Source organism: Hippichthys cyanospilos, chromosome 20, assembly GCF_059441005.1.
Source record: "Hippichthys cyanospilos isolate Australia breed blue-spotted pipefish chromosome 20, RoL_Hcya_1.0, whole genome shotgun sequence".
NCBI lineage: Eukaryota > Metazoa > Chordata > Actinopteri > Syngnathiformes > Syngnathidae > Hippichthys > Hippichthys cyanospilos.
The window spans coordinates 5,372,501-5,386,416 of record NC_142388.1 but is presented as its reverse complement, the minus strand read 5'-3'; the positions used below and the strand labels follow the sequence as shown (position 1 = coordinate 5,386,416).

The 13,916-nt window shown below is 41.8% G+C and overlaps 3 protein-coding genes across 5 annotated transcripts in view; 1 reads left to right on the top strand and 2 right to left on the bottom strand.

The window, feature by feature from the left end:
- The first annotated feature begins 312 nt into the window (after window positions 1-312).
- Window positions 313-1,942, top strand: LOC148407053 (jeltraxin-like). Its single transcript, XM_088403513.1, has 3 exons — window positions 313-747; window positions 835-937; window positions 1,198-1,942. Exons 1-3 carry the CDS (start codon window positions 690-692, stop codon window positions 1,691-1,693), a joined length of 657 nt encoding a protein of 218 aa, XP_088259639.1. The 5' UTR covers window positions 313-689; the 3' UTR covers window positions 1,694-1,942.
- Window positions 1,943-4,761: 2,819 nt separating this feature from the next.
- On the bottom strand, window positions 4,762-9,013 carry vrtn (vertebrae development associated). Of its 2 annotated transcripts, none has more exons than XM_088403483.1 (3): window positions 8,959-9,013; window positions 7,125-7,438; window positions 4,762-6,804 (listed from the first exon to the last, which is right to left on the bottom strand). In XM_088403483.1, the coding sequence occupies exons 2-3, from the start codon at window positions 7,434-7,436 to the stop codon at window positions 5,143-5,145; spliced, it is 1,974 nt and encodes a 657-aa protein (XP_088259609.1). In that variant the 5' UTR covers window positions 7,437-7,438; window positions 8,959-9,013; the 3' UTR covers window positions 4,762-5,142. The 2 variants fall into 2 exon arrangements, with proteins under 2 accessions (XP_088259609.1, XP_088259610.1); XM_088403484.1 differs by lacking the exon at window positions 8,959-9,013 and adding an exon at window positions 8,020-8,057.
- A 2,609-nt stretch (window positions 9,014-11,622) lies between these two features.
- LOC148407051 (uncharacterized) overlaps window positions 11,623-13,916 on the bottom strand; it is a 4,254-nt gene continuing 1,960 nt past the window's right edge. For both annotated transcript variants that reach the window (XM_088403486.1, XM_088403485.1), the window contains 4 exons: window positions 13,881-13,916; window positions 13,696-13,800; window positions 13,240-13,280; window positions 11,623-13,163 (listed from right to left, as the gene is read on the bottom strand). The exon at window positions 13,881-13,916 is cut by the window's right edge and continues 18 nt beyond it. In XM_088403486.1, coding sequence (XP_088259612.1) covers window positions 13,056-13,163; window positions 13,240-13,280; window positions 13,696-13,800; window positions 13,881-13,916 — 290 coding nt within the window. In that variant the 3' untranslated portion in view covers window positions 11,623-13,055. The remainder of the gene's footprint in view (window positions 13,164-13,239; window positions 13,281-13,695; window positions 13,801-13,880) is intronic.

Below are 13,916 nucleotides of genomic sequence, written 5' to 3'. Positions count from 1 at the left end.
AGATAGATAGATAGATAGATAGATAGATAGATAGATAGATAGATAGATAGATAGATAGATAGATAGATAGATAGATAGATAGATAGATAGATAGATAGATAGATAGATAGATAGATAGATAGATAGATAGATAGATAGATAGATAGATAGATAGATAGATAGATAGATAGATAGATAGATAGATAGATAGATAGATAGATAGATAGATAGATAGATAGATAGATATAGGAAGGCGTTTGAGGTTTGGTTCAAAGCGGACAAGAGCTTTGCTAACCTTGGTTCAAAGCGGACCAGAGCTTTGCTAACCTTGGTTCAAAGCGGACCAGAGCTTTGCTAACCTTGGTTCAAAGCGGACCAGGGCCTTGCTAGCCTTGGTTCCAAGCGGACCAGGGCTTTGCTAACCTTGGTTAAAAGCGGACTAGGCTTTTGCTGACCTTTAAAGCAGACTAGGGCTTTGGCAAGCTTGGCTCAAAGCTTTGCTAACTTTGCGTGGTTGCCGATGACTGCAACGGCTCAGCCGTGTATAAATGGCGGCCGCGCTGGCTGTCATCCCGTGACACCAGCACAAAGGAAGCCACGCCGACGTGGCTCAGGGATTCGAAGCACCTGACACGATTCCACCGCAAATATCAGAATACAATTGTTAGGCCGCTACAGAGACACAACACTCAACCCTTTTCTCAATTAAGATGGAGATTTTCCTGCTTCTGGCGATGATGCTTGCGTCATGCTCCGCACTACTCCAAGGCAAGAATCGGCGCTTTACCGTCAAAGCCCCCCCAAATTTCTCTCATTCATATTACCCTTACAATGGCTTAATTGATGTGTGTGCAGATCTTACAGGCAAAGTCTTTAACTTCCCGAGAGAAAGTGCAGAAGATTACGTGAAGTTGTTTACCACCACAACCGAACTCAACTTTATGACTTCCTGCATAAGGTAACCGGGGCAATGCCAGCGGCCCTCTGCCAACCCCCACCGGCCCCAGTCCCCCCGATCACGCACGCGCCTAAATAGAAGCACATAGACTCATGCTCGATTGTTAACAATTACAAACTCTGACGTACCTTAGTCAAAGTCAAATGTTGCCGTCAGTTATTACATTGCTAGTTTTGATCAAGTTTTGCATGAATCGGCAATTCTCTCGTCTTGGTGATGTAGGATGTATTCTTGCTTAAATGCTCACTTTTGTTTTTTAGATACTTCTCAGATCAGGTCAACTCACAAAACGCCCTCGTCTCTATCGCTACAAAAGAGGAGCCGTGGCAGTTCATTCTTGTAAGCTACCTGGAGGATGTCAGGATTCGCGTTCGCGGTCAGTTGGTACGTTTTCTATCTCCACCTTTTACTTCGAATGAGTGGCGCAGCTTGTGCGTCACCTGGGACAACCCAAGCGGCATGGTCCAGGTGTGGTTGAACGGCCGACCCTTCAGGAAGAAGTTTGTCTATTCCGGGACACCTATCCGTGGCTTGCTGAATATCACCCTGGGCCAAATCAACCAGGCCAGTCTCCATTTTTCAAACGATTACGCCTTTGGCGGTATGATCGAGCAATACCACCTGTGGGACTACGTCATCCCTGCAACTCAGATCCAACGCTACCAAAGTGACCGAGCCTTCAAGGCCGGCAACGTGCTCAACTGGGAAGCCCTCAACTTCGACGTCTTCGGCAAGGCAGTCGTGGACAGCGTTTGAATCGAGGTGCGGGGCAGAGAATTGTCCACCTTTGCTTAGCTTGCTGTGAAGTGATTTTAATACCCCTTATGAACTTTTACATTTGACTTCCTTTTTTACATTGCGGTGGTGTGATGCCGTCAGTCCCTCCCCAGATTGCCACAGAGCGATACGATCGGCAATTCATTACCCTGTCTTTTACTTTATACAATATGTTTGCTGTGTAATATATGTACCTTTCTCCTATATTAATAAAGTTTAAAAAGACAATGCTCAATCCTTTTTCTCCCGAAGGGCACTTGATAAGAAACTCTGAGGTTTAGACACTTCTAGCTAAGTGAATTGCTAGAACAAGCAATGCCCAACAAGATCTTGGGGCACAGCGGTCCCTGTGATGTGAGGGGCTATTGGGGCCTTGAGAAATGAGCCGGGGTTATGGGAAGGTGTTTGAGCGCTTGCAAAGTCCCGCTCGCAGTTAAAGTACTGCCTTTTGCATGAGTCTCAAAGCCCGATTTGGGTTCAAAGCTCTGCTTTACAGCTGTGTAAACCTTGGTTCAAAGCGGGCCAGAGCTTTGCTAACCTTGGTTCAAAGCGGACCAGAGCTTTGCTAACCTTGGTTCAAAGCGGACCAGAGCTTTGCAAACCTTGGTTCAATGCGCACCAAAGCTTTCCTAACCTTGGTTCAAAGCGGACTAGAACTTTGCCAACATTGGTTCAAAGCGGACTAGAGCCTTGCTAACCTTAGTTAAAAGCGGACTAGGCTTTCGATGACCTTTAAAGCAGACTAGGGCTTTGGCAAGCTTGGCTCAAAGCTTTGCTAACTAACTTTAATGACACTTTAAATTCAGCTTTATTTCAAAGGCGGCTTTGACTCCCGGTTCATCTTTGGCGGTAGAGTTCCGGCCGTTAAACGGGAGGAACTATTTTGCCTGTCAGATAGTGACAGTTGCCTAGATAAGCTAGGCTAAATTTAGCTAAGCAATACTCAATTTTTTTGTCAAAAAATAAAACAACCTCAAATTATTGAATTGTTGCATCATTAGTCCCAGCCCTTTTCCTTTGCCCCCCATAACCGCAACAGTAGGTTAGTCAATATACAAAGAAGAAACGTTGTACCATAACAACATTTAAAAGCCCGCTACCGTACATGTCAAATCAAGCACTTTGTCATCCTACCACCACGGGGAAATGTTTCCTACATTTTTGCATGACCAAAGCCTCTGCTTTTCTCACCCTAATATATTATTTACCAATGTGAAATGGCGTTGAGTTTCTCACACCATTCGTAATATGTAAAGCGCTACCTGTCACTTGAGAATCAGAAAATGGAATACATTCTCTTTGAAATGAAAGAAAATGACATTTTTACTACTAATTGATTACATTTTGCTTAAAGGTAAATAATGTGCTCGGTTCTAAGTAGGCATCTTTTTTTTTCATTGGTTTGCACTTCCAAGTCAGCAGCGGTATTTGTGCGCCAAGTTTTTGCGATGTCACGGGTGAATTTGTTTTCATTATTAATTCCTTTATTGTTATTTGTAAGTATCAAGCCTTGAAGACTTGTGTACATACTGCCTGTTTAAAAAAAAAGGGGGGGGGGGGCAATAAATGGACGATTGACCCAACAAAATGAATAATCGTGATGAATATTATCTTGACCATAATCGGGCAGCTTTACACGCGGCATATTATATTTTGATCCTGGAAAAAAAAAATAGATGTAAATTTTGACTTTTTGACACTACGGGTGAGTGATGGAATCTTTTGATCAAAGTGTGTGAAGCAACCCCCTTCCCATTCTCTACACTTCTTGAAGCCCCTTCCCAAAAACACACTCTCCTCAGTCTTATCTGCACCACCTTGATCCCCCTTGCATACAATTAACCCCGCCCCCTCACCCCGCTCCCCACCCTTGACCATTACCATCATTAGCATGAGCACAATAAGATGCACAGGAGAAAAACACACACACAAAACCCGTGACCTGCTATTGTTAGAGGATCGCAGGCAAAGTAGTCCCGCTCTAAAGTCCTCAGTACCGCCAGGTCCAGTTTTGCGTGAAAAATGTAGTCCACTCCAAAAATAGAGAAGACTATTCTTAAAGCGATTACGGGCGCAGAAAAATGTGGAACACTTTGGAAAGATAACGAAGAACATGTAATGAGCGGAACATGGTGAAATCCAAAGCGCTTGAAACAGTTTGAAAAATGCAGAAATTAGCAGAGAAAACCCCTCAAAAATCAGATTTAAGTTAAGATGTAGAACTGTAACTTTAACATTTTAAATCTGCCCCCAAAAATGTAGAATATATGTAAGAGAAATGTGTGCATTTTAATGGTGAAAATTGAGAATTTTTGATGGAATAGTAATTCTGGGCAGGTCGAAATTGATTTCAAAGGTGAATTCAATGTGTGAATGATTTAGTATTCAAATAGGGATTTTTCTTTGAGTGTGTCTCTGGAAAATATTGAATATGGTTTGGACACTGAATTGATAACTTTGATTTTTTTGAAAAATGTGACTTTTTGGAAAGAGGAAAAATAGCAGCCCTGAAGAGCATGATTTTTTGGAACACGTTGAAATTTAAATCATGTGAATCGGTAAATTAACAAAATAGTGAATTGCATACAACATATTGAGGTGAATTTTCGGGCTGTAAATTTTGGAAATTTCCACTCACTGACGTGTGAAATTTTTTTTTGTAATCAAGTTGAATGAGCTAAAAAAAAAAATAATTTCTAACGGGAGTAAATTCATTCAGCTTTAACGAATCCCTCATTGGAAAAGAATGTTTTTTTTGTGTTTTTTTAAAATGAAAAAATATGAAAATGAGAAAAAAAAAAACGGAAAATCGTAAAACAAGAAAACAGTAGCCCGAAAAAACAAGCCCCCAAAAATAATATTAAAGTACTTAAAAGTAGGAATAGTGTGTGAAGTCTGAAGGCCTTCACACAATAAATCCAGATTGTTAAATGTTGGTGCACAGTTATTTATTTTAAAAGCTTACAGCAGAGTTACCTTTGCCCACTGATAAATATGATAAAAATGATAAATAATCCTGCGGCACTTTTTATTTTTTTTTCCCCACTCAAAGAGCACAAGTGTAACACTGGACCTACCAAAAAAAAAAAAAAAAGTAGCATATGAAAGGCAACCGGGAATAGGTAGTCTTGAAATCAGGATACATTCATGTGTCTTCCGGTGCATTTGGTCAAAATGGTACATTCAGTGTGTTCTTTGGTGCAAGTGGCTGGAGTGGCGGTTACTTGAAGGAGATACAGAAATATGGGATTTTAAACTGTAATAAGAACCCCGGTTCAACAAAAGAACAAAAAGTAAAGGGTACCCGGTACGGCGCTTAGCAGGGAGTCCGAGCTTTGAACTGGCTGTAGCCTGCAGGGGTCCAACGCGCCCGCATGTCAGTCACAGCGTCACACATGTGCAAATTTTGCGGAGATGCGCGGGAGGCTTCAGCCGTGAACCAGCGACACCCCGTGGTGCAGGGCCCGCTTCCACATGTAGTAGGTGGAGCGCGGCGTGAAGGGGAAGTGAGAGCGGAATTCCTTGAACGTGGGGAAGGATTTATCCTCAAAGCGCGTCTGCAGAAACAGCTTGGCTTTGGCTTTGAAGTTGGCCAGAGCCACCACGTCCACGGCCAACCTCTGCTGGTCTGGCAGGGGACACGCTAGAAGGTGATTGGGTCGCGAGGCGGCCAGCGGAGATACGGCGGGGCCGAGGACAAATGAGGTGATCTCGGCCGACGGGAGCGACTTCGCCACCGGCGTTTGCTCAACTTTGACGGCGGTCGGGATCCTCTTTGTGTCGCGCCTCTTCCACAGCCAGAAAAAGCATAGGGACAAAGTCGGGAACCTGAGCTTGAACTTGCTCAGGGACAACTTGGACTTCTGGACCAGCAGCTTGGCAAAGTCTCGGAGTTGTTTCTTACTCACGTACGCCAGCCGGAAACATCTGCGCTTCCGCCTGCAGATCTTCGACCGCGGAGCCGCTCCGCCAACGTTCTGCGTGACGGGGGAGATGCTCTTGGGACTTTGGCTCTTGTCGGCGTCGGAGCTGTCGGAGCTGCTGGCTTTGTAACCTCCGATGAACAACATGGCCTCCCTTCTCCAGTTGTAGTAAGTGGACCTGGAGATGCCAGGGAAATTGCGCTTGAAGAGCCTGAAGGGGAACGAGGCGTTGGTAGCTATGCAGTTCTGCAAGCAGCGTTTGGCTTGCTGCATGTGGGCCACACTCTGGGCCCGTTCCAGATCCAGATGCCCCATACTGAGGCCGAACATACGGGCCACGCTGTCTTGTTGATCCGACTCATCTTGTCTGGCCTCAGGGGAGGACCACGCTTCCTGCTCGGTGCTCTCACCCGGACTTATCTCCCCCGTGGATGACGACGTGGAGAAGGTTCCGCCAGACTTTAGAAGCTCCTGCTTCCAGTTGTAGTAAGAAGACCTGGAGATTTCCGGGAAGAACTCCTTGAACTGGTGCAGCGGTATGAGCTTCCCTTCTAGGTAGCACGCCTGCAGGAAGTACTTGGCCTCGTAGCGCACTGTGGATTTCTTACAGTGCTCTTGAGACTGCCTTTTCCAGCGGTAGAAGGTCCTCTTGGTGATGTTGTACTTGTCCTTCAGAGTCGGGTAGGAGAACTTTGACCCTTGGTTGGGGAGTTCCTCACTCTTGGGACTAGTCGAAGCAAAGTCGTTCATGTGGACCAGCGCTACGAAATGATCGGGTCGGAACAAAGTCCCTGACTGCAACTGGCCAGACCACATGATGTGGAAGGTTTGAGGCTCGGAATCTTTGGGCCAAGTCCTGGGCCGGATGATTCTGTTAAAGTAGGATCTGATCTTGTGGTTGAACATGGGGTAAACGGAGTATATGTTCACCCGAAGAACTGACGCAAGCGCGTACACGTGCCACATGTTGGCGTACGAGTCCGGGAAGCACGAGGCCTTGACGTCGGCGTCGAAGATGGCCTCCAGAACGCTCGTGGATAAGTTGAGCATGGCCTCAGACTCATCGGCGCAGAGGCTAAACCGGACCGCCTGGAGCATCATCTTGGAGTCGATCATTCCGGACAGGTAGTACGTCTTCCACAGGGCCATTTCTGCAACTGTCCTTACCTGATGGAAAAATTAAATCAATAATAATCAACAAAAAACCTAGACCCATTCCTCAGCTCTTTTCCATATGCAGGTTCCCGCAGCGTATGAAAAGCCGGTTGGGCTGCCAGGCTTTTCCTCCCCGCTGCCAGGCTAAGCACCATGAACATTTCAGTCTCACGTGGAGAAACAGCGCCTAATAATCACGGGATGTAACATTTTCCCAGTTTGTTGATGACCACCTGGTTTTGCGAGTTTTCTGGGCAAAAGCGTGCATACCCATACACTTTTCACCATAACATACACCAAAATGCATAAAACTCGGAAAACAGATTCTTCACCTGCAGCTCCAAGCTCAGCCCACTGTTTCCCACCAGCAGCATGCTGGCAGCGTCAAACAGCAGGTTGCCCTTTCCTTTGCAGCGAAGCGGCAGGAGGTCCGCAGGAGCGTCCCGCGGGTACAGGCTCTGGGCGACGTCATCCAACACGACCCACTCTGGGAAGTTCCGGCAGGGTAGACGGGGCAGCGGGAAGGGAGCCAGGAGCCGGTCCACCTCCAGGGTCTTCAGGATGAGCGCGTCTAGGCCTGAGCTCTCCGTGGCCTCCTGCAGCTCTCTCAGGATGGAAAGCACCACCTCCTCCCGCTGAATCATGACTGTCACCGAAGCAAGGAAACGGTCACTTTGCAGCTTCAAAGTCATTGATATAACAGAAGTAACATTTCTTTTTTTTTTGCGCGCGAAAAATAGCTTTCTACACTAATCTATAAAGAATATATGCCTGTAAGTATTTTGTGTGTTTACATGTGTTGCTGCAGCATTTGTATTCACATCTCTTAAAAAGGTTCATCTATACTATTGGAGTTTTGTTAGCCTCTTAAGGTTTTGCATAGTGTGTTAGCATTTTGCTGTATGCTTTCAAGTAGAAAAGTTTTATTTTTGGCGGCTTCATTAAAACATTTCAATGTTTTGCCGGAGAGTAAAACAATCATTTGAAAAAAAAAAAAAAAAAAGGTATTTCGAGATGTGAAATCTTTCATTTTTGGAGAATGGAAACCATCAAGGATAAAGTGGGCTTGACTCACTTTATGTAGAGACTGAACAGACAAATTATGAAACCATATTTGTTCATTTTTTGACTGTTCATAAAATGCGCTCCATGCAAAAAGCTAATACTCCTCGTCTAACCCGCTTTGCATGTTTGTTTCTCCAAATAACCAAACTTATCATACGTTACCATTAAGGGAGGGAACCCACGATGATGAGGAGGTAAAATCACACCACCTCACATGTTCTGTTTGTTCGCTGAACAGAGTAAGAATTTCAGTGCGTGGTTTCGTACATGTGACAATAACGCTCTACAATCTACAGTGTTGAATGGCATTTTCAAAAATGTGCCACCCAGGATGTAATCTTCTCAGCTACATAAACTGCTACATAAAAATTAAGGTTTACTAAGGAGGAACTTATTTAATTAGTCAGTAATCCAAGACGGATCAAGTACATGAGACAGTGCTAACATCTTTCTGGTTACACATAACACACAATGACTAATCAATATGTTAATTGTTTGTATTAGTTGGGGTCTAATTCACAAGTTCCCGCAAATAGCTAAAACCTAGTTTCTTAAAAAAAAAAATGGAACTTCCTAACGGTTTACATCTTTTACACAAGGTGGAAACCATATTTGGTTACTCAAGCCAAAATACAGTAAAAAAAAAAAAAAGCATTTTTCTTTCTCACAACGACGTGAGAAACCGGTCATTTTTGCATGAATTGAATAATCGCATTTATTAGGTGATTCCCCACGATGAGCTAATTGACTGATTTTGTGTCAAACTATTTTATTCATTAGTTTTATTCATTAGCACCTTTTCCCTGCAATTAGTCGAGGTAAACTTTTCCACGGACTTTTTAAGGACTTGTAATCAAGTTGCTCAGCACACATTAGGAATACAAGCGACTGCTCTCACATTCACGAAAACATAACAAATATCGCAATCCCAAGTCTCGATGGGACCGTTCAAATGCAAGTCATACAAATATGTAAATTCCCTCTCAAACTCGTCGTTCGTTTTGCAAAGTTGACGAATTATAAATAAACGTGTTCGAAGCAACAACTGCGAACATTTCACCGAGGAAAGCAACGTGCAAAGCAATCATGAAATCAACTTACCTGCGGTGATGCGTTCACGTCACGCAGACAAAAATGGAAAACAAAACTCTGTTGCTCGGCTCCTGTGGAAGACTCCCCAAAAAAGAAAAAGTCTGCTCCCGCGGTCTGGTCCTCACTTCATGGCGTGCATACAAGGTGACAAGGAGGCACAGCCAAGAAAGCTCCTCAGGAAATGCTCTATCGGGAAAGAAAGCGCTCCTCCTTCCTTTTTCCTCCTCCTCCTCGGTGGTGCAGTCAGGGTCAACTTCAATGTGAAGTGTGAACAAAAGGACAGACCCAGTGGGGGACTTTGAATTTGACGAACGTGTCATATCAACAGTTCAAGGTTATTTGTCAATTGTGTTTGGAATTAAAATGCAATTTGCTAGTTACACACACACACACACACACACACACATATATATATATATATATATATATATATATATATATATATATATATATATATATATATATATATATATATATATATATATATATATATATATATATATATATACACACACACACACAAACACACACAAATCTTCAATTTAAGAGCAAATTAATTGGAACAACTTATTGGCAACTTGTTTGACATATTCAGCTGATTAATGTATTATAAACACACACACACACAATATATACACACACACAAATCTTCAATTTAAGAGCAAATTAATTGGAACAACTTATTGGCAACTTGTTTGACATATTCAGCTGATTAATGTATTATAAACACACACACACACACACACATATATATATATATATATATATATATAGTATGTTAATCAGCTGAATAATTAATAAATATGTCACGACTAAAATACTTTCCTTTTTCATACCTCACTGCTTTTAAATATGAAGATGTGAGTTATAATTTCTACACAATACATTGGTTTTTGGTCTATATCTTGTGACTCTTTGGCTCTACCTTTTTAAGTCCTCGTGTGCTCAGCAGAGGACATCCTGGGCTTTCCAATCGTGTCTAGATGGAATGCAGTTAATTTTGCCGTTACACTGAGAAAAAATGTCCATGAAATTGGACACGAATGAATAAAATGAGCTAAGGCTGGTATCATTATTCATCCATTGCTGCTAATAACATATTTACATGAAAGACTATAAAAGTGTCTCCATCGTGACAATATCATTGCGACTGGTGGGGTCTCAGTCTAATCCATCCAGTTATGCAAACACAACTACAGTAAGTGAATGCAAAGCGGTAATAGTAGTCTGTTTTTGCAGAGGATGAAAAAAAATATGAGAACATTTTCTGTCTACATGTGTTGCTACACTGTTGGTGTTCAAAGATGAGTTGCTTAAAGCAAAGCTTTAGAAAGCAAATGTTTACAGAAACAAAAACAAACCAAAAAATAATTTCAGGCCCTTTTTTCCAGCAACATGTTCAAATTGACAACGAGTGTAGTTGTTACTTTTCAGTTCTACTCAAGTTTAGAAAATATAAAGTGCAAATCACAGGCCTCCCTATAACAAACCGTGGAGGTCAAATTACCGGGTCATAAACAGCATTAGCTTTGCTGGCTTCATCGCCTTGTTAGCAAGCAGTTGTAGACGCAAAACACACTTTGACAAATTCGATATGACATGGATATTACAATGGCTTCTATCAGACAGCGCACTATCAATACACTATCAGCAGCGGCCAGAGGCGGCGCCAAAAAGAACGACTAAGCCGAACAAGACACACATCTGGAACTGTTAAAAGATCAACTACATCAGTTACAAAACACCCAAACTATTTCACGGACCCGCTGCAATCGGGCGGCAGACCCCCGGAGACCCCCACTTTGAGAACCACTGACTTAAATGCACTAACCCGTCTATGGCATTTACCATCGTGTCAGTTAGGTGATTGTTTTCAATACGCTAAGTGGAAGTCTGCGTTTGATACTAAAGTTATTTGGTGCTGACCCCCCAAAAAAATCTTAATTCAGGCCTGAGCAGTCTGCTTTCGGGTCCCGGTTGTGGATTGGAGCGGAACGTGTTCAGACTGGGCGTGGAGCTGGGCCTCCACTTTTTTAACACCTCTCCCCTCTCTCTTCTGTCCTTTGCAGGATTTCGCTCATCAAGGTCCTTTTGTTCCATGCACAACCCCCCCCCCCCCCTAACCCCCAAGTCACAGCAGGGGCCAGCAGCATTTGGCCCCCCGCTGACCCATCAGACAAGTTGGTGCCTGGCTCGGACGGCCTTCACGGCTTTGACCTTATCAGCTGACACGCCTAACACACGGCCAAATAACGCCTGTAAGATTTTCCGGAGTCGAAGAGTGTGTTGAAAGCAGTTGCGCATTTTGTACGAGGCGCTCTCTAAAGATTTCGAAACGCCCGTGGTGAAACGCTTGTGCAAGGCCAGGATACTCTAGAAGCTTCCGTTCAAACAATTATTTGGCCTTTTAACACTATATATATTTGAGACCAAAAGAATACATTTGTGTCCACTTCAGTGGACTCTGGTTTTTTTCGGCTATATCTTTCGGCACATTCTAGCTACCCTACTAAGTCCTGGTGTGCGCAAAGGAACGCATCCCTGCCTTTTTGATGACGTCTCATTTGTTTGGATGGGATGCAATTAACGTTGCTGTCTTGCTGGGATAACATGGATACAACAGTTTTCAAAATATCACAAACTACTTATAACACATTGCAAAACTTTGCAAAATCATTGCAAAATCACTTTTATTGATTGATTTTATTCTTGAAAATGTTTTGCCACATTGCACTTCCACCAGGGGGCAGTATAATGCTTTAGCTATAGATTTACATGAGACTGCCACAAAGTTATCAAAGTGATTCCTCAGAGAGGATAAAGAATATATGAGCGGATGTACTGTTATGTTATACCTACATGTGTTGTTCTATCAATTGTTTTCAACTAAAAACAAAAAAGGAATTAACACGACAGCAAATATTGACATAACTGTAAAATGAACGGTCACATTCGTGCAAATAAAGGGCATAACGTTGCCTCTCAAACCATTTACACATTTAATTTGCGGAACTGATAAATATCATTGATCACTTGGCAAATTTTGACATTACATCGGAAATTTTACATGAACCAAACATGAACATAAGAAGTACAATTATATTACTGTGTATCTACATGTGTTGCGCCACCATTTGTCTTCAAGTAGTCATTGCTTATAAAGTTATAACACCGCAACATAAATATTATTATTTAGTTTGTCTATGGCTTTTTGTGTACGTGTTTTTTTTAAAAATGTATTTATTTTTAACATGAATCTAAAAAAACGAGAATTTGGCTGTTGATTTAAGTGCATAATATACCGTTTTGGTCTTTGAAATCCATTTTTTTTTAAAACAAGAGGTCATTTTACATCACAAATATAATTATATGAAGCAGCACTGATTAAAAAAAAAATGCTACGGTGTAATGTCAAGGTACATTTAACTTCATGAATGAAAACTTTCTCCTCTGACAAACATTTCTGTCTTATCTGTTCAACCCCCACATTCTAAGTCACACACACACACACACACACAATGCACACACACTTCTCTAGGTGTGATGCACAGTGAGCCACACAGGAACAGGCTGACTAAAAAGCATTTAAAATGCAAATCGGGCAACACTGGGACCGGCTCCGGCAGTCTCTCACCTGCTGAGAATGTCTTACAGTGTATGCGTGTATAGTGAATGCTTGCAAGCTAAAGTTCTAAGTCAAGAAATAGGAAAAAAAAAAAAAATGACAAAAAGCTTCTTTTTTCGGAGAGCAGTCATACATTTTTTAGGGGAAAAATATATATTTTTACAGGAACAAAATGAAACATTTCTGCCAATATACAGTATATGTATATATACTGTATATATATGTATATATACTGTGTATATATATATATATATATATATATATATATATATAAATACAAAACGGACAAAATGTTCTCAATACTCTAAGAAAACAAAGAAAATCAGGAAGTCACTTTTTTTTTTTTTTACACATAACCAAAAAAGAGGATGTGGTGCTTCTTGAGGTAGACTATTTAGCTGGTTAATATACAGGCAGACATTCTAACTAATAGAATCTTGATTAATTCAAACTAAAATAAGATGTGCATGAAGACGAAAGATTACTGGCAACGAATGCTGGCGTATTCCGTATTTTCGCCCTGGGAAAAAGACAGGCTTTCCGGACCAACGGGGAGGACGACGTCCGCGTAAACGATGTCATCCGCAGCCTGTGGACAAAAAACATTTGGTGTGTGTGTTGCCCCCTTAAACCACATGAAAGTTTTTCAAATTTTGTCAACTTACATGATTGTGAGCCGTCGAGGGACAGGAGGCATCGGGCACATCTGAAACCATCATTTGCATTATGTTATATAAAAATATACTGTGCTGACTATAACAGCATGACAGGTAGAATAATAGAAAAATAGAAGGATTTCCTTTAAAATAAAAAATGCATTTGCAAAATAGTAAAAAAGTAAAATTAATAGAAAAACATATAGGCTATATAATTATATATGTATGTATGTACGTATGTATGTGTGTGTATATGTGTAGGCTGTGTGTACGTGTGTGTGTGTGTGTGTGTGTATATATATATATATATATATATATATATATATATATATATATATATATATATATATATATATATATATATATATATATATATACACACACACACACACACACACACACACACACACACACACACACACACACACGTACATATATAATTATATATCCTCATTTGCTACTTACTGGCCGCCTTTCGTCGCCTGACCACAACAAACATGGCAGCCAAGGCGGTCAACGCGGCGCACGCCAACACCGCTACTACCACGCCAACTTGGTAGCGGCTGTTGCCTATAAACACGACACGTGTCAATTCTGAGGCATGGATTTCTATGAGTTAATTTTAAAACTGTGTGTACTTAAGACCTTACCCTGAGGTTCTCCATCTTCAAAATTGAAGTCCCTTC

Excerpts from the sequence above, each read along its gene's own strand:
- vrtn (XM_088403483.1), bottom strand. The coding sequence starts at position 7,436 with ATGATTCAGCGGGAGGAGGTGGTGCTTTCCATCCTGAGAGAGCTGCAG. Across the intron at positions 6,805-7,124 it reads GGCTGAGCTTGGAGCTGCAG|GTAAGGACAGTTGCAGAAAT; the intron begins GTGAAGAATCTG and ends TTTTTCCATCAG.
- LOC148407053 (XM_088403513.1), top strand. The coding sequence starts at position 690 with ATGGAGATTTTCCTGCTTCTGGCGATGATGCTTGCGTCATGCTCCGCA. Across the intron at positions 748-834 it reads ATGCTCCGCACTACTCCAAG|ATCTTACAGGCAAAGTCTTT; the intron begins GCAAGAATCGGC and ends ATGTGTGTGCAG. Across the intron at positions 938-1,197 it reads TTTATGACTTCCTGCATAAG|ATACTTCTCAGATCAGGTCA; the intron begins GTAACCGGGGCA and ends TTTGTTTTTTAG.